Here is a 25,522-nt window from a genome sequence, read left to right as displayed (position 1 = left end):
GCACACTCAGAGCCAATTCACTTTACTTGAAACTACTCTTTTGGTTGTCTGAAAAGTCAGACACTACTGCAGTAGCTATCTTAGATTAGGATTTCAAGCTTTTCTTCAGAGCTATGACAGAGATTTTGATGTAATAATACAATTCCAGAAACTAGAACAAGCATGAGCTGTAGTACTTACACTCTAAGAGCTCGTGGGTGTACAGGATAGATAGTGAAACAAGGGAATGATTTCCTCACACTGCATAAATGGCTGGAGAGAAATTGGCAAGACCGATATCACTAGACTTGATCCTTTCTAATAAAAAAATGCTGCTTCCTTTATCTTCTAGCATTTAAATTTTTCATTTAATGTTATGAACAGGGATGAAATACCAAGTGGCCATTTGCACACTTTTCTTTTTTTACAAGTACGTGTGGTAATATACATTTTTATAAACACTTTATATAAGAGGCAAGGATTGCATATGATCTCTTTTATTAGACTAGCTGTACAGTTGGGAGGGGTATATTTTGCAGCTCCTCTTTAAGCACAAATGGATAGCAGGAGGTGTGGGCAGGAGTTGGTCTTGGGGGGTTGGGGGGGTCTTCAAATTTTTGTATTTTCCTCAGCTTAACTTTAGCATTAATTATTCTTTGTTTTCATATACAAGACATATGGTGCTCCACAGAACAAAATAAGACCTGAAATACATATGCGTTCGAATGTCACTCAGATTCACTGTATGTACATTCACTGACTGTACATACAGTCCCTTTTAAGATCAACTGAAAATCAGGTCAGTGCTTAGTAACTATTTTAATGAGGTTAGATTCTGAGAACTGACCGAATCATAATGCTGTCCTAGTAAGTTATTCTTGATGGGCTTGGTCAGCAGGGTTACTAGGCTAGCAATTTATCATCTTTGAAGCATTGCAATGTTGTGTTATTATCGCTCTAAAGAGAATGCAGTATTTCTTATCCAAGCCTTTGTTATATTTCAGATGGATTATTGCAAATCCCTCTTTGGAGGACTTCCAACACAGACTATAGCTGAATAGATTCAAAACATTTTTGTCAAGATTGAACATTAACTGACTAAATATCTTTCCACATTTTACTTGTACTGATAAGATGTACTAACGTATTGTTAAATTATTTTAAATGCAAACAGTTACATTTAAAGGCACTTATTCAATGAATGCATCCTGTCTTAAAGATTTACCATATTTTCCTTCCTATCCTGTATCCTGTTTTATCTATTTAAGAGTTCACCATGACTGTATATGATCTGTGTCCTTTGTCCTTAGCTGAGTTGGTCATGAAGGAGTCTTAAGATGGTGATAAATTTCCCTGGACAGCCAAACTTCAGTAAGATCTTCCATAAAGCCTCACAGTTAACAGAGTTGAAGGCTTTGGTCAAATCAATAAAGGCCATATACATTTTCTGGTGTTCTTGGCATTATTCCTGGATCTACCAGACCACAAAAAATCATGTCCATTGTACCTCTCAATGGTACCTTCTGAAGCCACATTGACACGAGATGCTAAATGCACAGCAGACTCATTCTACTGCACCTTAGTGTGTCACGGCAAAAGCCATGCTAAAGCACAGCAGAATTAGTCTACTGCACATTAGCGTCACTAAAAAGGTGTATGCTTCAAACTCGGGAGGAGAGTGAAGTAATAGAAGTAGACAGCAGTAACCAAAAGAGGGAGTGATTTTCTCCTTTCCTACATATTTTCTCCTCTGATGTTCTACCATCCATTTTTAACAAGCATGATGATTTGGGAGGGGATGCTGGCTTGGAGTTCACTGCCAACCCCTCATGACTCAACCCTCTCCCTACCCCCCCTTGTCATATGCTGGAGCACATGTACGGGGGCATGCCCTGGGACAAAAATCAGCAACACATTGTCCTGTGGGAAACATATGCCCCTGCACAGGTACACTCATCTGGATGCACTCAGAGATTTCAAATAGGAATCCATAGTGTTAAAAACTTTCTATCCTGTCTTGTTCTTTCTGAGTTCTTTGCAATAGAAGAATTGTTCTGTTATATTTCTGTAGTGAAAAACTGAGGGAAAAGTAAAAGCTGGCATTTCCAGAGGGGTGACTTGAGTCTAAAAAGGTTGAGCATCACTGTACTACATAGATGTTGAGGTGATAGGACTGAGTCCTGAAGGACCACACTGATAAAAACCCCTATATGGAGGAAGCAGCAGCTACCCATCATGAACAGTGAGAAAGAAATTAGAAGGACTGTGTGGTAACCCAGACATGACAAGTCTTATAGATATCAGCAGTACCTCATGGTTTGTGCTGATAAAGGCAATTAGAAGATCAGTGTTTAAAGTCCTTAAGACAGCTGAGTGCTCACAACTTGTAGCTAAAGGTATTCACTTTCTTATAAAGCAAGAACCTAGAGAATAGATGAGCTGGACATATAGAACATTAGCATACTGAATGAGACTGTGAAAAATAAGCAGTAGCGTATTGAGGTGGGAGAAGAGCTTTCCCTTGGGATGAATGTTTGCCATGATTTTATTTAAAATAATTAATAATGATCTCACAAAAGAGGCAAAGATCACATTAAATACTCAGATCATACTAGCTTGGGAAATGTTACAGACATAAAAACAAGGCACCTACAGAAGTTAGAAAAAGCAAAAATATGAAATCCGTATTTGTAATATTGGGGTAGGATAGGATATAAATAAATAAAATATGCAAAGTAATGCACCATGGATAAAGCGATCAAACAAATTCACTGGAGATTTGACACTAGAAAAGCTGAAGATATTAGATAGTGAATTGCCTATGCAAATATGCAAATATGGTATGCATGAAAAAAGGCCTTCATTTGAGTTTGGCTTGCATATACATATATATATATCACATGAAGGACCAGTTTGCAATAGTTCTTCTTGTTTACAGCACTAGTATAACTAGAATACTACGTGCAGTTCTGGATCAGTTCAACATCAGAAAGAGCGAACAAAAACAAAATATGATTAGGGAAACAGGCAGGTATTGACTTACGTGATGACTACAAGTATTTGAAGGGTATAAATTACAAGTGAGAACTGAAATTGCTTAGATCCAATATGGTTTCATATGACCTACTAGGAAAACTTACCTTGTCAGGTAAGTATTATTTCTTGCTCTGCCTTTAACTGGAGGATCAGTATGGGAAGGAAACAGGCAACAGGAACCATTTTAAACAAACCCAAACCCTATCTACTAGCATCATCATCCCAGGATAACATTTTTCGTAGTCAGGAGTGACATCTTGTAGAGTAAGAGGACCTGAAAAATAGTGCAAGACCTTAGGCCTTTCACTATATACAGAAGATTTAGATCTATTATAAGCTTTTCCCACCTAAAAATGCCACAAGGCCTGCAGACGGAAGAGGAGGCAGAGAATGGAGCTCAGATGTTGCCTAAACACTCAAACTTTTCATACAAAATCATAGAATCATAGAAAGTTAGGGTTGGAAGGGACCTCAGGAGGTAATCTGGTTCAATCTTCCGCTCAAAGTAGGTCCATCCCCAACCACATCATCCCAGCCAAAGTTCTGTTTAGTCGAGTTTTGAGAACCTCCAAGGATGGAACTTCCACAACCTCTCTGGGTAACCTGTTCCAGTGGTTTAGTACTCTCCTAGTGAGAAAATTCTTCTTAATATCTAACCTAAATTTCCCCTGCTGCAACTTGAGACCATTGCTCCCTGTTCTGTTATCTGCCACCACTGAGAATAGTCTAGCTCCATCCTCTTTTGAACCCCTTCAGGTAGTTGAAGGCTGCTATTAAAATCCCCCCTTAGTCTTCTCTTTTCTAGACTAAATAAGCTCACTTCCCTCAGTCCTTCCTCATAAGTCATGCTCCCCAGCCCCCTCATCATTTTTGTTGCTCTTTGCTGGACTCTGTCCAAATTGTCTACATCCTTTTTGTAATGGAGGGGCCCAAAACTGAACATAGTACTCCAGATGTAGCCTCAGTAATGCTGAAGATGGGAATGATCACTTCCCTTGACCCACTAGTGAGACACCTACCGATGCAGCCCAGTATGCCATTAGCCTTCTTGGCAACAAGGGCACACTGCTGGCTCATATTCAGGTTATTATCCACTGTAACCCCTAGGTCCTTTTCTGAAGAGCTGCTGCCCAGACAGTCAGCCCCCAGCCTATACTGGTGCATGGGATTGCTCTGTCCTATGTGCAGGACTTTGCACTTGTCCTTACTGAACCTCATGAGATTCCTTTTGGTCCAATCCTCCAATTTGTCTAAGTCACTCTGAATTCTAGCCCTAGCCTCCAGCATAGTTTCACAGTATGTAGGGTCGAAAGGGACCTGAGTAGATCATCAAGTCCAAACCCCTGCCCTGGGCAGGAAGAATGCTGGGGTCAAACAACCCCGGCTAGGTGATTATCCAGCCTCCTTTTAAAGACCCCCAGGGTAGGAGTGAGCACCACTTCCCTTGGAAGTTGGTTCCAGCTCCTAGCCACCCTGACTGTGAAGTAGTGCCTCCTGATATCTAGCCTGAATCTCTCGGTCAACTTATGGCCACTATTCCTCATTACTCCCGGTAGTGCTCAGGGGAACAGGGACTCACCCATTGCCTGCTGGTCCCCTTTGGCCAGTTTGTAGATGGACACCAGATCCTCTCTCAGCCTCCTCTTGTGGAGGCTAAGCAGGCTCAGCTCCCGTAGCCTCCGCTTGTAGGGCCTTTCTTGCTGCCCCCTGATCGTGTGAGAGGCCCTCCTCTGGACCCTCTCAATGCTGTGCATATCCCTCCTGAAGTTCGGCTCCCAGAACTGGATGAAGTACTCCAACTGCAGCCTGACCAGTGTCACATAGAGGGGGGAAGATCACCTCTTTGGACCTGCTCATGATGCATCTGTGGATGCATGACAAGGTGCAGTTAGCCTTCCTGACTGCATCCCCACATTGGTGGTCCATGTTCATTTTGGAATCAATAATGACATCAAGATCCTTTTCTGTCTCTGTGCTGACGAGAAGGGAGTTCCCCAGCCTGTAGGTATGCTGCTGGTTCTTTCTCCCCAGGGGCAGTATCTTGCACTTGTCAATATTGAATTCCATCTCGTTCTCATCCGCTCACCCCTGTAATTTGTCTAGATCTAGTTGCAGCCTGTCCATTTCTCCCCACATCTTAGTGTCATCCACAACTTTGAACCAAGGTGCTTTTCACTCCCTCGTCCAAGTCGTTGATAAAGAAGTTGAACAGTGTGGACCTGAGGACCGAGCCCTGGGGGACCCCACTGCCCACATCCCTCCAGATCAAAAAAGACCCATCCACCACCACACTCTGGGTGTGGTCCTCCAGCCAATTTGAGACCCATCTGACTGTGTAGGCATTGAGACCACAGTAGCCTAATTTCTTAATGAGAATGGGTTGAGAGATAGTGTTGAAGGCCTTCCTAAAGTCCAGAAGACTGCGTCTACCACGAAACTTGCATCCAAGGATTTTGTGACTTGGTCATAGAAGGCCACCAGGTTGGTCTGACAGGACCTGCCTCGAATGAACCCATGTTGGTTGCCCCTAAGCATGATCTCCTCTGCTGGTGCCTTGCAGATGTGCTTCTGGATAATTTTTTCAAAGAGCTTCCCCAGGACTGAGGTAAAACTAATGGGCCTGTAGTTTCCTGCGTCCTCCTTCCTCCCTTTTTTGAAAATGGGGACCACATTGCCCTTTTCCAGTCCTCCGGCACTCCATCAGAGCACCATGAGTGCTTGTAAAGCTCTGCCGGGTGTCCCACAATGACCTCTGCTATTTCTCTCAGTACTCTGGGGTGGAGATCATCAGGACCTGCTGACTTGAACACGTCTAGACACACCAAAAGTTCCCTGAGTAGGTCCTCACTGACCCTGGGCCTGGCAGCATATCTATTGCTGTATTTTTTGGTGATCTCCAAAGTATTATACAGTTGTATCTGGCACATCTAAGCAAAAGGCATTTTTACAGTTGTGGATTATTTGCAATACCTACTTCTCAGTGCCTGAAAGTCAAAAGTTCTCAGGTGTTTCTGGAAGCTTTTTTTTTGTTTTTTTCTATAACTAAAGGAGATCAAATACAAAACTGTAGACAATTGTCAATTCTTATACCTAAAGAGGAATCCCTACAATATGACTCATGTAATAAAATATGAAGAAACATACTGTCAGCTTTGAACCTGATCTGGGGATAAATAACAGATCTTAGTTTTTAGTGTTCCCAAGCAAGTTACTGAGGCACAAAAGAAGTTTTAAAACCAAAAACTGAAAATTCTTCACATAGAGTTCAGTCCTTTTGCCATGCCTTGCCTTCAAACCCACCATCTTAAACCTCCTCTTCTTTCATCTTGGTTGTTGCTCTCTCTAACCAACCTAGTTTCAGCTTTTAGAGTATTCTGTTTCTTTTCTCACAGGCCTTTGTGTTTCCTTCCATGCTTGGAGTGCCCTCCCAAAGCCTGTTTGTTAAGTCACCTGACTTCTACTTCCAGATCTTTTCCAAGCACTCATATAGCTACAAAGCTGTTACGAAGCAGTGGAGGAAGGGGAATATTAACATAACTGAGCCACAGAGAGGGCAACATGGTTTATTAAGCAGCAATGTATCATCATCATTGCTATCACTATCTCTTTACCTGCTTTGGGGTCAAACCAGTTTATGCAATGTCTGTCTCATACCCCTTCCTGGTTTAAGTTAAATCAGAGTCCCCCAGCATCCTGGCATGCTGTCTGGGCTGGGCTGGGCAAGGCTGTCTGCTTTATAGCAGAGCTGGCCCTTCTCCTCTGCTCCCTGGCTGGAGCTCTGGCAGAGACTGCAGGCATCTACCTGGCTTCCCCTTGCTCCCCCCACTCCACCACTCCCTGCTAAGCAGGTATCTCCCATCCCCTCTGCCTTACACAGATACCTCTCAGCATTAGCTAGCAAAGCACCTGCTGGCTAGATCCATGCTGTGGGAGATGGGACAAAGGGAGACAGGACAGGTTTGGGGCTCTTTAGAGCTAATCAACCGGTAGTTGGTAATGTCCTTCCTTCCTTGGAATAAGTTGTTTAAAAAGAGCTTGAACTAATGGGAGATCCTTTTGTTTTGGTAATGCAGTGATAAATGCTGTGTAAAACCACTGCTAGTTCTCTTGCTGATGAGCAAGGGGGCGAACCCCTCCCTAATCAGAGCCTCCTGTTGGGGCCTAGCCATTGCCCCCCCCACTCCTACCTCCACTCAGCTCAGCATTGAGGAGGGGAAGGGAGGGCTGCTTTAGCACACCCTAGCTTCTAACCTGAGCCACTGCAGGCATATACCTGCATTTTCTCAGACCAGAAGGGATTCTGTGCAGTTACAAACTGATTCAGTCTAGGCAGGTTATACTAACCTGCAAAGATTGACTCAATTCAGGCTCAGACTTTCTGAATGTTTGTCCCTAGCCTATGTGGCCTTGTGTTCGATGAATCCAAGTTAAGTTCTGTGTGCAGGCTCTTCCGAGTGAACAAAGTTATATGGGCTATCTATAGTCAACTAATTTGATGCCTCATTATTAAACTAATTTGATGCCTCCCAATAGACAAACCTTATTTTCCACATATACCTGTACTCTTGCATTATAATATATACAAACACTTTACTTGCTTGCCCCCTGTTCCCAGGTGAACATGTATTTAGCATTGTTTATACTCAACTACAGATTTTCTAGAACTATACACCAGAAATCTATCACCACAGTACCCCAGGCCTCACGTGACCCCATCCATTTTACAGCAATGTGAACATGGGGAGAATCTGCTGAGAGACTGCAGGTTCTGGAGTTAGAACTTAACAGCCACTTATAAATTGCAAGCTTTCTGAGACAGAATTTTTGAAATTGTCCTGAATGTCCTGGGTTTTGACCCATATCAAAACATAAGAAGCACAATCACTTTCCTAGATGCTTTATTTCTCCTCTGCCATTATGTGGCAAGCAACAACACACAGCCTGACAAGCTTGTCTCAGAAATGTGTCACAATAACCTTAAAGACACTTACCACATTCTCTGAGAAAAAGCACCACCTGCATACTTCACAGGTATATAGAATCATAGAAAATGAGGGTTGAAAGAGACCTAAGGAGATCAAGTAGTCCCTGTTCAAAGCAGGACCATCCCCAAGTATATCATCCTGGATCTTAAAAACCTCCAAGGACAGAAAAGAGGTAATCTGTTTCAATACTTTCCTACTCTCCAGGCCTACCTACATATGCGTTTATGCTGGCTTAAATTTACTGTGCAGTAAGTGGGAATAGGACGGTGTTTACAGGTACAGACATTACAGCACATTAAATGCTGTGTGTGGACTGACTTGAAACTAAAGCTAGTCAGAAGTCAGTTCACACACACAGTGTTACTGCACAGTAAGATATCTACATGTGCGTTACTGTGCAGTAACGCACATTAGGTACAAAATAGATATCTGCATGATACAGGTATCAAATTTATGCTCAAGTTGGCCATATTTACTGCATAGTACAGGCATGCATGTGTAGATGCGTGCCCATACTGCACAGTAATTTCGGTTACTGCACAATAGGGCTGTGCGACGCTTTGGTCGTTGATTCAATTCGGAGGAGATTCAGCCCTATTCAGTGGCCAAATCTATGAATCCGAATCAAATCAGGAGACCCATTAATCTCTCTAAATCAAATCAGAAGCCTCCGAATCAATTCAGAGAGATTTGGAGAGATTCGATGATTAGGCCATAGACACAGCTTTATATGTTTTTTCTGTATACCTCAAGGTACCAAGTGCAGCTCGTGAATGCTGAGATAGCAGGGCAGATGGAGTATCCCATGGAAGGTCCCGGAAGCAGACCAGAAGTATTTCCAGGCCACTTCTGGGTCTGCTGCAGAGTGTGCAGGGTCCCCCCTTACCCCCAGCTTGGCAACTGGTGCCTCCTGGGTTTGGAGGGGCACATGGTGTACCCCCACAGCTGATTGCTGAGCTGGAAGGGCACAGGGAAGTCTCAGTGGTGACCCGGAAGTACTTCCAGTCCACTTCCTGGTCCACGGCCAAGCACGCAGGGGACTCCCCCGCACTCCCATGGGATGCTCCATCTGCCCCACCATCTCAGTGTTCACGAGCCGTGCCTGGTACCTACAGGTAAGTAAAAAAATATATAAAGCTGTGTCTATGGCCAAATCGCTGATTCTCCAAATCAGAATTGAATCTTCAGATTCAGCCAAACTGAATTGGGACAGTGATCCAAATCAGTGAATTGAATCACTGTCTCCCAAATTGGGCTGAATCTGAATTGAATACTGCCCGCTTTGTACACCCTTACTACACAGTAAATGCGCACATGCAGTTGTGCCCTCCTAGTACGAAAATTCTTTAGAATATCTAACCTAAACTTCCCTTCTGCAACTTGAGACCATCGTTCCTTGTTCTGCTCCATTTGAAGCAGACCACCTGTAGGATCCTGGCACAAAAGGCTTTCTTTCAAGGGAAAAGGCTATTGACTTGTTGACCATTGTTAAACACAATGAGGATCTTATTTCAGGCATTGCCATAAACACAAATAAATAATTTCTTCATATACATATGAACAGAAATGGACACACTTAAAAAAATGGTAAAAATTGCATACAAACTTTAGCACAGATATTAAAAAGTATCCTAAGTACACGGTATCCTGAATATACACTTAAAACTCATGTGGATGCATTGTTTAAATGCAAATAGCCATTTTCCTTTGCAGTGACACAAGTTTTACCCATTGTAATTACTAATGGTAGCTTTTCAGAGTGCATTATATGGATTGGGTTTTTTTTCCAGATGAGATATGAAAAATAAATATAAAGGATAATATGTGACTTGGGATGTTCAGAGTGTCAAAGCAGTAAATACCTTCATCTCTGTTTCTGTGGAACTTTTAGGTAACAAATTTTAACTGGGAACTGTAAAAAGCAATGAGAAATTTTTTTAACTGTTGGTAAATATACTTGTAGACTGAAAACAAGGGAAAGAATGAGTAGTCAAAGTGTTGTACTAATACAGTAAACAGAAGATACCACACCTAGGTCAGGAACACTTCTGTATCAAACCTTCTGCATCAAAATATATTTAGCATGTTTAAACATAAGAAAAAGGAGGACTGAAATATATAAAGAAAGTTCACCACACAAGAGAAGAAATTCTGCACCTGCATTTCAACGATCCTTCACAAAACATTAATAAAACACGCCAAAACATAAACACAGCAGCTCACATTGGTTCCTGGGAAGGAATGGAATTATTGCATTAAGTGTGCTCTAATAAGCAAAAAAATAGAAGCTTCAGTCCAATCTGAAGAAAGATGATTGCTAAAAGAAGAAAAAGTTTAATAAAAGTTCAGACAGATCATATCAATCTATTCTTTTCTCCTGGGATTATTAACTAAGCAACTTCAACACTTCACTCATATAACTACATTATAATATATATATATTCTACATTTTTAATGGCAAAGTATTGAAGAAAAAGCAAATCTGGTTCCTACCAGTTTGGCTGAGTTGGGAAGTGCTGCGGCTTTTTCGTGACAGACCCACAATTGCTACCATCTTTGCACCAATGCTGGAGCGTCTTTTTTTGCCACCGGTGCCCACAGTGCCTACTGCTGTGTCAGACTGGCTGCCATCATTCTTCTCTAGTGTGTACATGTCCCCACCGATGCTGGTGCTCTTAGTCATGTTCTTTCCTGAGGCGCCCATCTGTCTGCTTTGCATTTTGGATGTAAAGACACTGTCAGCCGACGAACGGATAAATAGTGCAGACAAAAGAAAAGGAGAAAAGGGAAGACAGAAAAGGACAGGTTTCAGATATAAAGTTTTGGGAAGCTGTAGGGTCAAAGCAGCTAAATCATACAGATGGGGTTTGGAAGTAAGGAGAAACAACTTTAATTGTCAAGCTCTTAAGTTTTCCTTACCATGTAATGGACATGCCATAATTTTGTTTTTAAATTATCTGAAGCTTTCCTCCTGTTTAGTACATTTTTAATGGAATACAATTTCCCCACTTCAGGTGACTTTATTTGTTTTCCCCCAGTGGAAACAGAAAAGCCCAGTGAACAAACTAGATCTGAATGATCAAATGCTAAATATATTTGTATTTGTAACAGCAAGGAAATCATTATGTATTTCTCATATACAGTTCTTGCTTGTTTTTTATTATTCCAATATTATCTTTCCAAGTTTAAACCTTGGCTAATCAAATTATATATATCAGTTCCTCTAAATTACCACTAAGTAGATTCTGAAAACTGGTTAGGTAGAAATTGCCTAGGTCTGGCAAGAGTGGCAAAACAAACAGAGTATAGAAAGTAATATTTATAATGTGACTTTTCTGAACTTAAGATTCGGTGCTGCAGAGTCCCTAAATAGATAAGGAGATTTTTAATTTTTTTTGCTTGAGTAGGCTCTTTTATGCAATTAAATATTTGCAGTATACTGGCATTTAGAGATATTTTCCTATAAATACATGTGCTCAGCATCTCATGTATATCAGCACTTTTCAGGCCTCTTCATACTTCTGATCCCTTGGTGAGAGAATCTCGCAAGAACAAAAATCACTTCCAGCCTCCCTGTCCGTATCCTACACTATCCCCAGAGTAACTATGGTGCTTGATTACAATACAAGAGCAATCTAAGGACACTAGTAAAGAGACCACATGAAAATAAGATCACTTGAGTACAGTGAGCGCATATGATTTGTTTCTTTCCCTCATTCCCATTTTGTTTCTCCGCTGAACTTCAGTTGGGCTTTACACTAAGTAATGCCATATTACTTTTCTTGCATGCAGACCCACTATTCTGTGTAAAGGACAATGCAATTTGTTTGTGTGTTCTATGCTTGTTGTCCTCTAATGGCCAGTAAAGAAATACCCAACACCAAATGTCCTAAAGTGGCCCCACAATTGAAGAAAAGAGTTTGATTTTGTTGGTGGGGGTTGGGAAAGATGAAGAATTGCTTGGACTTAATGCTGCTTTCTGGTTTACTTGGTTAAAGAAATACTGTGGAGACCCTAAATGCCCCTAACCTGAAAGGTAGTAAATGCCAAACCATTACTGCAGAAACAGCTCAGTGACAACACAGAAATTCTCCATTGACCACAATTTGAGAGATCTTTGTCACTGCCAATATACAGTTTGATGAAAGTGGGAGGGACAATCTGAGAAACACAATACAGGGGTATCAAGGAAGCTACAATCCATCTTTCAGACAACAGAAATACACAGAATGCTTTACAGTATGGCAGTGTGTGCTAACTCTGGGTCTGATTCTATAAGCTCCCCATGCTGACCTCAGTGAGACTTCTTCTTGTGTAACAGTTGACCTTTTACTACTTCCATTTTGTAAAATTCCACTTTGGGTACGACACTAGACAATGAAAATAAATGGCTTGAGTAGATGAAACAGTTATATTAATGCAACTGGTATTACAACAGTGTAAGAAATAGAGGATAGATTACGTAAACTTGTAAACCAAGGGAACTTTGGCCAACCTGATGGAGAGTTACCCTGACAGTTACATGGGTTAGGTTTTTACTATCTGTATTTATCCTGAACCATTTACTAAAGGCTATTGCCTGCTGCTTTGTTGTTTAGTGGGATGGTCTCTAGCCATGGCCCTATATATTTAATTTTCTGGCACTCCCCCTGTTGCTTCAGGAAGTCCAGCACTAGACTATCAAAATAAATGGCTTGTGGAAAATAAATAGTATAAATAAATGTACTATGTGGAAAGCCAGCTCTACTGGCCTGTGAAAAGAATTGTTGTCACAACTATACTTCCTTCCAACTACCTTGGAAGTGAATATAGGACTGTAAAAGTGTTCACCCCTACTGGGGCTAACTTTATGACAATTCATTACTTGTGAAGCTAGCTACTCATAGATAATCTGTTTTGTATCCATTTTGAAGAGTTATAAAGGGTAGCATTTCTTTCAGCACTTGCAAACATATTGTTTATTATTGTTTACAAGCTCATCAGTTATTATAAACTCATACAAACCTACAATTTCTACTCTTTGGATGACATAGTCTACCCCCTCCGCAAAGATGGGAAAAACCAGTGAACAAACCAGACGTAACTGAACAAAACAATTGTTACATCAACATGTGACTGCAAATCTGCTGACATTTTGGTACCTACTGCACAAATCAATCTGCAGTAGTGATCTAACAAGACATTGCTAGATATTATCTATAAATGCTAAAGGGCAAATATGTGGAAGAATACTGAATACATTTGATTGTGAAAAGTAAAAGCAATACCATACCTTCCATACCTACAAGAGATTACCAAGAATGGCAGGGGGCATTAGTAGACTTGTGTTAGGTAAACCCAATCTTATAATATGCACAGCTTCTCCCTTCTAGGCAAACACTATCTACTGGAAGCATGCATTGATTGGCTTTGACACTCTTCCTGAAAGGCTAGCAGGACTACTGAGGAAAAGTAGGTGGCCAAAACAGTTTGGAAGAATTTCCAGGGTAAGTTGTTTGCCTTGAGGCAGGAGGAGAAGGAGCCTGAGGAAGAGATGAACAGGGAAGAGTGGACACAACTTAAAGCTTAAGGTGAGCATGTCTGGCATAAGCCTTGTAGGAGAGACTGAGTAAAAATGAAGGGGGGATGGGAGGGATCAAATTTGGCATGAATCTGCCACTGAAGAAATTTGGAATACTTTTTGCCATCCATTGACTGCTGCATGAGGAAAAGAAAAAAGTAGTCTGCCTGGGACCAAAGGAAAAGATGAACAAAAGAAATGGCAGTGCTAGGAGTGAGTTTTTTTAAGTAAATACAATTTAGTTAAGAGAGAAAAAAGTCTTCAGTCTGGAGAAGAACGAAGAGAGATTTGAGACTAGTTTGTAAATACAAAAGGGTGGTTATAAAGAGACTAGACTACAGATAAAAAGGTGATGATAGGCTCTTCTTTGTGGCTGCAGGGGACAGGACAGCGAACAATCATCTTAAGTTGCAACAAGAGAATTGTAGGTTGGATACTAGGAAAACTTTCTTCCTATAGAGAAAAATTGGAATAGATTACTTAGAGAGGTGGTTCCCATCCCTGGAGCAGGTTAGACGAACACTTCACTGGGGATGGTTTAGGTAGGGATGATCTTACCTAAGGAGATGATTGGATTTAAAAAGATCCCTACTTTTCAACTGTTCTATTATTTTTAAGGCTTTTAACCAGCAAATATGCTTACTCAGCATTCATTTGATCTTCAAAACTATAAAAGTTGCCAATAAAAAGAGAAATTTGAAAGCATGTAAATTTCTGATTTACAAAAGTGTCTTAGACAAAAAAAACAGACTTACAGTAGGATCTTTGATAACTGCTTCTCCACATTACACAAGAGATGAATATTAAATAGGAAAGAAACATCTAAAAATCAGGACCCAGTTATATCCTACATAAGAAAATTTCATTGTTGGCTTAAGAAACTATGTCCACTAACTTGCAGATTTTTTTACTCATGGTCTTACTGTTGGATTCAACTTTAACTTGCCTTTGGAGTGAACAGTTTTGGTCTCAAAGGCTGTTCTAGATACAGTGTTAGTACAGAGTGATCTCAAAACATTGGAAGGAAATCTTACAGTTACTAGGGATGGAACTGGGTGGAGAGGGTAAAAATAAATCTTTTCTAAGGTCCCAACTTTGTACCACAGGGAAACACATGGGGAGTCTGAGTTAGCCAATCAGGGCTGTCCTATGCACTGGTGCCATCTGTTACCAGCCAGACTAAGGGAACCTGCAGAGCATGCTAAGATGTGTGCACAGAGGCCTGCTGGCTGGTTCTCACTTTAAGCTCTCTACTCTTCAGGGCCTTAGCATTTAAATGTCTGTACATGTAGCTTTGGGTAAGTTATTCTACCTGAAGAACAAACCTGGGAAAATTCTCCCAGATTATTTGAGTGTGTATACATAACCTTAAGCTATTTAGGTCCCCTTATGTGCAAGCCCTCAATGTGCTTAAACTGTTGTCATGCAAACAAAATTACTATAATTTCACTAGACAGAGCATTATTTCTCCTTAACAAAGTACAGTACAACCTCATTATAACAAACCTTCATTGGACTGAGAGAAAAGTTAATTAAAAGAGGATGTTCACTGTAATAGGGTTAGTCAACTTGCTGCATCATAATAAAGAAAAATTGATTCCTACTGTTGAGATTGTTAAAAGCGAGGTTTTGGTACAACAAACCATGATCATAAGGAATCTGTACCTATTTGAAAATGTGGCTAGTTAACCAAGCTCTTAACTGCAGTGGTGAGAACATATGGAAACAATGTTCTGCTATATCTATGTACGGACAGTGTAAGTGGATGTTTTCCGAAGCTAATTAGAGTATAAACAAGCTCAGCTGCTAAACTGTATGAAAGGTTTCAAAGCATAAGTAAAAACAACTGGTTTTGAAAGTATACTTGGTTTGTAAATGTAGGCCAAAACCTCCTAATTTTTACCAGTATTGGATTTTCTTTTAGAAGTTTGCTTTATGTAAACTGCCTAAAGACCAGTGGTGAGAATGTTCTCGCAAGAATCACAGTAATAGACCTAGGTCCTAATGAACACGAGAGGGGAAATAAGAGTATTATTTCACTTTCCCCAGCCAGTAGTGTATTTTTTTTTTTTCCTTCTTCATAAGTATAAATTATAGGTATCTTTCACAGGATATTATGCTTCTGAACAATGACCTCTTAAGTCAGTCTGTGTGAGGGTTTTGTAGAAGTCAGCTGGCTCTTGCAACGGCTCCCTCTGGAAATAAAAGATCCCTTCAATTCCATTCTCAGAGACCTATAATCAGAGGTGGTACATATATATTTCCTGGAAGGGTCTCCAGGTATGTTATGGGCACAACCAAATTATCTTTGTATGGCATTGGGAAGGGATTATTCTCAGGAGGTCAGAGTTACCATGTCAACTTGAGTTCACCCATGGCACAGTAGGCACAGTCTAGTTTGACATACCAAATAAGGAACTTCCCTCTCCCTACCCCACTGCCTCCAAACACAAAAGGGAGCCCATCAAAGTTTTGTTGTAACTTGCACTGGGAGTGAGTGAGTGAACAGCTTCAGGGGTACAGTTAAGCAAAGGAGATTGATGCCATTGGTACCAATCTCACCTAGTTTGGGAGTGCTGTGCACATTCTCATTCCCCACCACAAGATCAAAATGTCTGGGATTCCAGCAGGGGCTGAATCACAGACAGAGTTTTTGGGGGTAAGGCTGAGTATCATTTTACCTTCCTCTTGATTTCATAGATTTCATAGATTTCATAGACATTAGGGTTGGGAGGGACCTCAGAAGATCATCGAGTCCAGCCCCCTGCCCGAAGGGCAGGAAGTTAGCTGGGGTCATAGGATCCCAGCAAGATAAGCATCCAATTCTCTCTTGAAGGTGTTCAATGTCAGTGCTTGCACCACCTCTGATGGCAGGCTATTCCAGACCTTGGGGGCTTGGACAGTAAAGAAATTCTTCCTTATGACCAGCCTGAAACAGTCTCATAGTAATTTATAATTGTTCGACCTCATCATCCCTTGGGGCACTCTGATGAACAAACGCTCCCCCAGATACTGGCGGTCACCCCTGATAAATTTATAGGTAGCCTTCAGATCGCCCCTGAGCCTGCGCTTTTCCAGGCTAAAGAGTCACTCTCTCAAGTTTCGCCACATTTTTTTTGAATTGTGGGGCCCAAAACTGGATGCAGTACTCCAGCTGTGACCTCACCAAGGCTGAGTACAAGGGGAGGATGACGTCCCAGGATTTGCTTGAGAAGCATCTATGGATGCAAGCCAGCATTTTGCTCACTTTACTAGCCACAGCATTGCATTGAAGGATCATGTTCATCTTGTAGTCAATGATGACCCCCAAGTCTCTTTCTTCCATAGTGCTAGCCAGCGTAGCACTGCTGAGCCTATAAGGATGATGCAGGTTTTTCCTCCCAAGGTGGAGATCCTTACATTTTTCGGTGTTAAACACCATCAGGTTCTCGTCCACCCATTTGCTGAGCCTGTCCAGGTCAACCTGAATTGCCCTCCTGTCTTCAGGTGTGGATGCTTTGCCCCAAAGTTTGGTGTCATCAGCGAACTTGGCCAGTCCGCTTCTGACTCCAATGTCCACATCATTAATGAAGATGTTGAACAATATGGGTCCAAGGACAGAGACTTGGGGGACCCCACCGGTGATAGGGCAGCATGACGATTGACTTCCACCAATTACCACCCTCTGGGTCTGACTATGGAGCCAATTTCCCAGCCAGCGTATCGTGGTGGACCCAAGGCCACAACTGACCAGTTTCGCCAAGAAGTGATCATGGGATACCAAATCAAAGGCTTTTTTGAAGTCAAGATATATGACGTCAATCTCTTCTCCCTTGTCCAGGTGATAGGTCACCTGGTCGTAAAAGAAAATGAGATTGGTTCAAGCAAGACCTACCCAGAACAAACCCATGCTGGTTGTCTCTCAGGATGTTGGTGTTGGCTAGTCCATTAAGGATGGCCTTTTTGATAAACTTTTCTAAGACCTTCCCCAGGATAGAGGTCAGGCTGATGGGCCTACAGTTTGGCAGATCCACTTTCCTCCCTTTCTTGAAGATAGGCACCACACTGGCCTTCTTTTAGTCTTTGTGCACTACTCCAGAGCACCAGGAGTTCTCAAAGATCCATGCCAGAGGCTGGGCTATGATGCTCGCCAGCTCCTTGAGTACCCTGGGTGTAGATTGTCAGGGCCAGCTGATTTGAAGGTATCCAAACTCTCAAGGTGTTCCTTCATGAGGTCAGCATTGATGGAGGGCAGGGGATCTCCCTCACCCGGACCTCACCAGGACCTCTCTGTCCCGTAGCAGGCATGGATGTTCCATGGGACTGATGAAAGACCAATGCAAAGTACCCACTGATTAAACTGGATAGTTTAATTACAGCAAAACCAGATAACTGACTGGAATTAAGAGGCTAGATTTTCTACCACAGAAATTTAAGAGGGGATTTAAGGTAAAAGAGAATCAGCACCGCAATCCTTTTTTGTTCTCTTAACAGGAAAACAGAAAGGATTCTTCTAGAGAATCACTTTTTCCCTAAAGAAAACAAAAATATTTTTCACTGTTTCATAGATCTTCCTGAAAGTATTTCATGGCTACATGATTATAGGAGTGCATTTACTTTTAAGTTGAAATCCCCATGTACAGTATTTGCACCAAGGGTACTCTGTACACACCAGTCTAAATGTTTAAGCCTGAGAATGATAATATACATTCATGCTTTTCTTTTGATTGCTATTCTAAAGATATTAGCATGTCAGATACATTGTACTAACTCAGAATATCCAAAATATGTTAGGACAGAATGAAAGGGTTTAATTATTACTGAGTAAGTGTAGTTCAAACAGTAAAAGAGAACTGAAAGTACAGCTCTCAAACTGCCACACATGTCCATGTGGATTAATAATAAATACCTAACCACAGAATTTGTAGGCAGATGGGAAAAGCACCCAACTAAAAAATGTTTAAAAAACTGAATTATACCATACTTGTAATCAAATCACTGTAGTGGAACACATAATAAAAACAAAAACTAAAACAGAAGAATAAAATCATTAGGTCAGCTGTGATTGCCTGGCAAGCAGAAGATGATGCGGGCAGAAAAATAAACTTGCTTGTTATCAGACAGGCAAGCTTCTGGCTTCCATTACAAAACCATGGATGTATTGATTTACCAAGAAGTCCAACCTGATAGAAGCTCAGAGAAGAAATGTGTGTCCTCACTTAGATTCAAGAAAGCACTTGAATATCTGCTGAAACGTAGGCATATGCATAAATAAAATGGGTTAGAATCACGTAGTTAATTGTAGCCACATGCATAAATATTTTGTTGATAGGGTTTTAGTTTCTAGTGACAGTGACTGATGTGCAAATAAGGAATGATTTCTCCATCTGGCCTTCTGCTTTGCTGAAGTTCCTTTCTAGCTTTCCTCATGTACCTTTTGAAAGCACTAAACATTTTACAGCATGGAATTGTATGTTAACTCGGCCTTATTCTAGAACCTCTTCATGCTGACCTCAGTGAGAGGTCTTCTTGCACAACAGTTGGCCTTTTATTACTTATATGCAACACCCTGCTGTACTGTAAAATCCTTTTAAGAGCATGCTGCTCAAAATTAGCAGTGTTACATGTACAAACACCTACAAATGATTCACAAGATCAACCCAGAGATTTCAAACCTAAATCCATAGTGTCAAAACATTCTGAGTTGTTGTGGCCTGAGTTTTTTGCCTCAGAAGAACTGCTCTATTATTTTTCCATAGTCAAAACATGAGAGAAAGCTAAGAGCTGCCATTTTCTAACAATGCCTTGAGTCTAACCAGTGGTATCTTGAATCTAAAAAGATTGCCAATCATTGAGATAGGAGATGGAGCAAATAGGAGTTAATCAAACCTGTTGTTGGTTTTTGCCACTTTTTACTTTAGTGCACGCAAAGAAGCTAAGAACTTTCATCCCTTTCAATGTTCTCAAATGGGAGTTTTTTCCTCTTCATCTGCTTCTGAAGAACACGGACTTTCAGCTGCCTACTTTCCTGTTCATTTTTTAAGAATGGATGGTGCCCATTTACTCAACAGTTGGTTAGATCCTTGCCTCAGAAAATAGGTTTCAAGCAGAAATTGTTTTACACAAGCAAGCTTCTAAACTTCTGCAGGAAGTCTTTCACTTACATCAGAGAAACACTGATGATACCACTTGTCTCCTTATGTTATCAGACCTACTGAGACATACAATATGTAACAAACCAACAAGAATAGTACTGAAGGACTAAAAGAAAGTGAGTGTGTTTACACATTCATTAATGCACTGTAATTACAGCACATTAAGTTTAGTACCTGTAATAGCAGGTGACTTAATGCACCATAAGTGGTGCTGCAAGCAACCCCCCTTAACGCTGTCTCACTTAGCACTATTTCGCTATAACGCTCATTTGAAATTGATACGTGATTTCACTTAGTGCTCAGCAAGTTTTGTCATAATGCTTGCGGTGGCCATCTTGGGTCATTAAAAACAATTGCTATCAGTATCTTGGGTCGTCAAATACTTCTGGTTTCGCTTAACGCTCATTTAGCTTAACGCTCAGTTTTTCAGGAACCAATTAAGAACGTGAAGCCGGGGTTGCCTGTACTGAACATTAGTACAGTTGAAGTTTTCTGGTGAGACTACTGCACATTAGACTAGATCTACTGTGCATTAGCATGGGATTTGCCCACTGCACGAATGTACAGTACAATTAGTCTTCTGTGCACTAAGCGTTTCATGTAGACACACCCACTGAGTTCACAATTAGGTTTCTTAAGGACTCATTAAACTCATTAATATTTCTGTGGGCATCATAGTGTCATAGTTTCTAGGGTCAGAAGGGACCTGAACAGATCATCAAGTCCAACCCCCTGCCCTGGGCAGAAATGAGTTCTGGGATCATAATACCACAGCCAGATATCTACCCAACCTCCTCTTGAAGACTCCCAAGGCAGGGGAGAGCACCACCTCCCTTGAGAGCCCATTCCAGAGCCTGGCAGCCCTAACCATAAAGCAATGCCTCCTGATATCAAGCCTGAACCTACTCTCAATCAATTTGTGGCCGTTATCCCTTGTTATCCCAGGTGGTACCCAGGGATAATCTATTTCCTGTTGGTCCCCCCTGGTGAGTTCGTAGATGGCCACCAGATCCCCTCTCAGTCTTCTCTTGTGGAGGCTGAATAGATTCAGGCCCTTAGTCTATCTTCGTAGGGTCTGGCCTTCTGCCCCCTGACCATGCGAGTGGCACTCCTTTGGAACCTCTCAAGGTTAGCCACATCCCTCTTGAAGTGCGGCGTCCAGAACTGGACACAGTACTCCAACTGTGGCCTGACCAGCGCTACATAGAGGGGAAAGATCACCTCCCTGGACCTGCTTGTGATGCATCTGTAGATGCATGACAAGGTGCGGTTAGCCTTACTGACTGCTTCCCTACATTGGCAGCTCATATCCTAGAAAAAGTAAGGATACTCTCTGGATGAAAGCAATCTAATAGAAAGCTACAAATGTAGAAAAAGCAAATAATTCCTATTTCATATGCAGGAAATGTAATTGCTTAGCAAGATTATGAAGCCTAACCCCTGAAATAAAAGCAAATGATGCCTTTTCACATGGGACAAAAAACAATGAAAAAATGCTTGTTTCCAAGACAAATACCCTGGCTGGGAGGGTATGTGTGCAGACTGTAAGACAAATCATCTGTTACTGAACCACAATCTTTCCATGAACATGCACACCATAACATGGTCATATTTGCTGCAGCATCAGACACGATGATTGCCTTGTTTTACATTCTCTGAGTTCTCAAAAATGCAACACCTTTTTTTTTTTTACCTATAATCTATTACAATAATATCACAGGTCAACTGTCAACTTAATCAAAACAAGTCTTTTTTCAACTTAAAAGTCCATTGCCATACCTTAGGTTCTGATACCCGACAATTGTTCATGCCCTTCCCTCTTACAACTCCTGTTTTCCTCTAGGTAATTCAACCTGGATCTCTGCCCTTGGCTTGTGTTCCGTTCCCCAACATTTCCAACTCTCCCTCTTAGCCCTACACAGACTGTAGGCTAACTGAGCTACACAGACTTCCTTCTCTCCGTCTCAAAATGCATCATCTGAGGAGGCCATGCCCAACTCCCTCAAAGTTCAAGTCCACATAGGTCAATACAATGATCTACAAACATACTTCAAATACATCTAAAAATTGCCTATTTTCTAATCTTTACTTGAAACAAATCCAAATCATATATCCTTTTAATCTGATGAAGTAATCACTTCAGTCAACATCTAACTACATATACCAGTCTCCAAGTGTCAATATTTATCAATATTATAGCACAGACCAGCTTCCATATAAGGATACCTGCAAGCTATGTGATTTTTAATCCCCTGTTATTCATTCGGTGCTGCTATAGTTCGGTTTCTTAATCTTCCTGGCCAGTGACTGGAGTCAAATTATGAACCTTTACTCACAGGGAATCATGCTTTAGCTCTACACCAGAGTCAAAGGACAACTAGTGGAGCAAAGTATTAAGAAAGGTGAATGAATATATCTATTGGCATCTGCTCCTGAATGAAGATTATCCATGGCAGGTAGCAATACAGTGAGTTTTGCGCATGTTACAGTGATAAATGGGAAAATTGAATTTTGAAGGTCAGTAATTGCATATCAGCTACTTAGAAAATATTCAATCTATATTTTCTTATACCAAAAATAATGAAACTTGTATCATGCATGGTCTAGAAAATAATTACCAAAAATGATGAGCTTATTTCAATTATTATTTTTTTTATAACTTAGGTGTGGCACTTACGTGTGCAAGGTGATGCACCTGGGGATGCACTTAGGTGTGCAAGGTGCTGCACCTGGGGAGGAAGAACCAGCAGCATACCTACAGGCTGGGGAACTCCCTTCTCATCAGTGCAGAGGCAGAAAAGGATCTTGGAGTCATCACTGATGCCAAGATGAACATGGGCCGGCAGTGTAGGGGTGCAGTCAGGAAGGCCAACCATACCTTGTCATGCATCCACAGACGCATCACGAGCAGGTCCAGGGAGGTGATACTGTCCCTCTATGCGACACTGGTCAGGCCACAGCTGGAGTACTGCGTCCAGTTCTGGGCACTGCACTTCAAGAGGGACGTGGACAACATGGAGAGGGTCCAGAGGAGGGCCACTCACATGATCAGGGGGCAGCAGGGCAGGCCCTATGAGGAGAGGCTCAGAGATCTGAACCTGTTCAGCTTCCACAAGAAAAGGCTGAGGGGGGATCTAGTGGCCATTTACAAACTAGTCAGAGGGGCCAGCAGGCATTGGGGGAGTCCCTGTTCCCCCAAGCACTACCAGAAGTGACTAGAAATAACGGTCACAAGCTGGCAGAGGGTAAATTCAGATTAGACATCAGGAGGCGCTACTTCACTGTCAAGGCAGCTAGGATCTTGAACCAACTTCCAAGAGAAGTGGTGCTGGCTCCTACCCTGGGGGTCTTTAAGACAAGGCTAGACAAACACCTTGCTGGGATCGTTTGGTCCCTTCCAACCCTACAAACTATGAAACTATGAAACACTTTGTTAAGAGCCTGATCACCAAAGAGGATTTTTTTTCTGTTTACATTATTAATAATACAAATACTTTTTGAAAATATAAGAAAGAGCAAGAATATAATTCTTTATCTAGTGATGTCATTGAAAATATTGCATCTTGTAGGAGCTTTTAGGATTTTGTTATAGTTCTGTCAATTATTGTCCTGCATACCACATTAAATTGAAAAATATCAGTAGGCCAGGAGTATAATCCTGCCATTATGCTAAGTGTAAATCAGGGCTGTTGAAATCATCTGGACCATGGCTCAAGACTTGCTTGTTTGCGGTTTCAGTGAATGGTGCAGGGCCAATTTGGCCATTAGACACCCACACCCCCCACATGCCAGATTCTTGACTGTCTGCATACAGCACCCACCTTGATTGGATTGGGATGGGATGGGAGCAGCATGTGGCACCTGCTCCTACAGGTCTGGAGCAGACACCATGTCCAGTGCAGGTCCCAGACCACCTGAAGAGGGCACTGAATCTGGCATGTTGGAGACCCATGGAGTCCCCACCTCCCCCCACATGCCAGATCCAGCACCTGTGATGCACACTTTGGGACCTGTACTGCATTTGGTGCCTGCTTCAGACTGACTAGAGGGGCACCACACGCAGCTTACATCTTGAACTGGCCAGAGTGGATGCTGGATCTGGCATGCAGGGGTGGGCCTGGACAGGCCCTGCATGGGCCAGCATCAGGGTCATTGGCAACATGTAGGGGGTACATGCGGATGCACATGCACCCCCTGAGATCACCATGCACGCCCTGGATGTGCCAGCTGCAAAACCAGAAGTGCCAGCAGAACTGCACTTCTGGTTTACCTGTTGGCTCAGCGATCGGCCACTGGGCCCCCCACCCCGCAGCTGGCAATCAGCTGCTGGGGGACTCCCCAATCCCTGGCCCTTCGGTCAGTGATCTGGTGCCCCCCCAGACTCAGGAGGCACCAGTTGCCCATGATCAGGGTCCAGATAATGAGACTCCACAGGCCAGATCTGGCCCACAGCTGCATCTCAGACACGCCTGGGGTAAACGTTAGAATCCAATTTACACTGAAATCACTTTTTTCCCCCAATAAAAATACCCAAATTAATAAAAATACCAAAATTAACTTCTTTATATTTTTTCTTAATTCTTTCACTAATTATTTTTAATAGTAAGTTTAAAGTGTTACTGTGGTTGTGGTGGTGCAGGAAATGAACAAGAGATGAGGATTTTTTTGTGATATCTTTTATTCAACCAATCAATGTACAGTTGTGGGAAGAGTTAGACAAGGTTTTGTCTAAAACTGGCCTTCCTCAGGTTGCGGTCCTAATACTGTCTTTGCCATTCTATGGGGAAAGTAATGAGCTGATGTGCTGTGATATTTTAAATCACAAATGACTCCTTATTTGTGATAGAGAAATAGTTCAGCACAAAGTCATTAGACTTTTGAAGATTTCCTCATATACCTTTTTTCAAGTGGGACAGGAATTTTAATCTAAATTTTTAATAGAAATGTAATAGATGCTTCCTATTCAGAGAGGCTTTTATTCAATTAATTTGCTAAAGAACTTGTACAATAATAGTATTTGGGGTTGATTTATGAGTTATATTTCTATGGCAACTACACTTCAGGCCAAGACAATTCATCAGTCAATTCACAAAGACACTACAGGTATGAAATTATGACTTCATCCTTCGACTCCTCACTTGGCCAAAAATAATCAAATTGACTCATTTGCTAACTATTTATACAACTGATGTAGGCAGCTATTAAGTTAATTTAATTTAATGATAATTAGTATAGCTTGACCACAGAGGCTGGGGTGATGTGGGCACTAAGATGCATGATTGAGAGCCTAGAGGTCGCAAGTTTGAGGTCATAGCAGAAGTACTCACAGTATGGCCTGTTGAATTGCAAAAAAAATAGTGAATTCTGCTAAATATCTTGTCACAAGGACGTGAAAAAGGAAAAACAAAAACAACTGAGCTCATAAGTAATATTTCTTATAAAAAGTGCTTTCAAGATACATTTTTGTCTTTTTAAAGAGAAATTCATTAGTGAATAAATAGGTGATTGCAATTTGCTTTGTTATATGCAGTACTCTTTAAGCAAAGCATATATATGTATTAGTATAAAAATAAAAAATGATAAGCAACATCTAGTAATAAGGAAAGTATATATCCAAAGTTTCTTGTGATAGCAAAAACTACAGACACGGCCCACAAATATTTAATCAATGTAAAAATGCAGTGACCCCAGTGGATGTATGTAGACTCACTATGACTGCAGTCGTGTGTCAGAGGTTAGGTTCTGGTTATAATGATACACTTTAAACATATATACATCCTCTGATAGCAAGGCTCCTATGGGCTTCTCAAACAAGAAATAACTTCAAA

General features: G+C 41.5%; 1 protein-coding gene across 3 annotated transcripts in view; it reads right to left on the bottom strand.

The window, feature by feature from the left end:
* RIMS2 (regulating synaptic membrane exocytosis 2) overlaps positions 1–25,522 on the bottom strand; it is an 899,878-nt gene that overhangs the window by 87,410 nt on the left and 786,946 nt on the right. For all 3 annotated transcript variants that reach the window (XM_090040478.1, XM_090040481.1, XM_090040479.1), the window contains one exon: positions 10,494–10,735. In XM_090040478.1, coding sequence (XP_089896604.1) covers positions 10,494–10,735 — 242 coding nt within the window. The remainder of the gene's footprint in view (positions 1–10,493; positions 10,736–25,522) is intronic.

The sequence above is a fragment of the Crocodylus siamensis genome, chromosome 3, assembly GCF_052110815.1.
Source record: "Crocodylus siamensis isolate JL-2025a chromosome 3, ASM5211081v1, whole genome shotgun sequence".
In the NCBI taxonomy this organism is placed as follows: Eukaryota; Metazoa; Chordata; order Crocodylia; family Crocodylidae; genus Crocodylus; species Crocodylus siamensis.
Note: the sequence above shows the minus strand (reverse complement) of the source record. Positions and strands in the feature narration are given on the sequence as shown.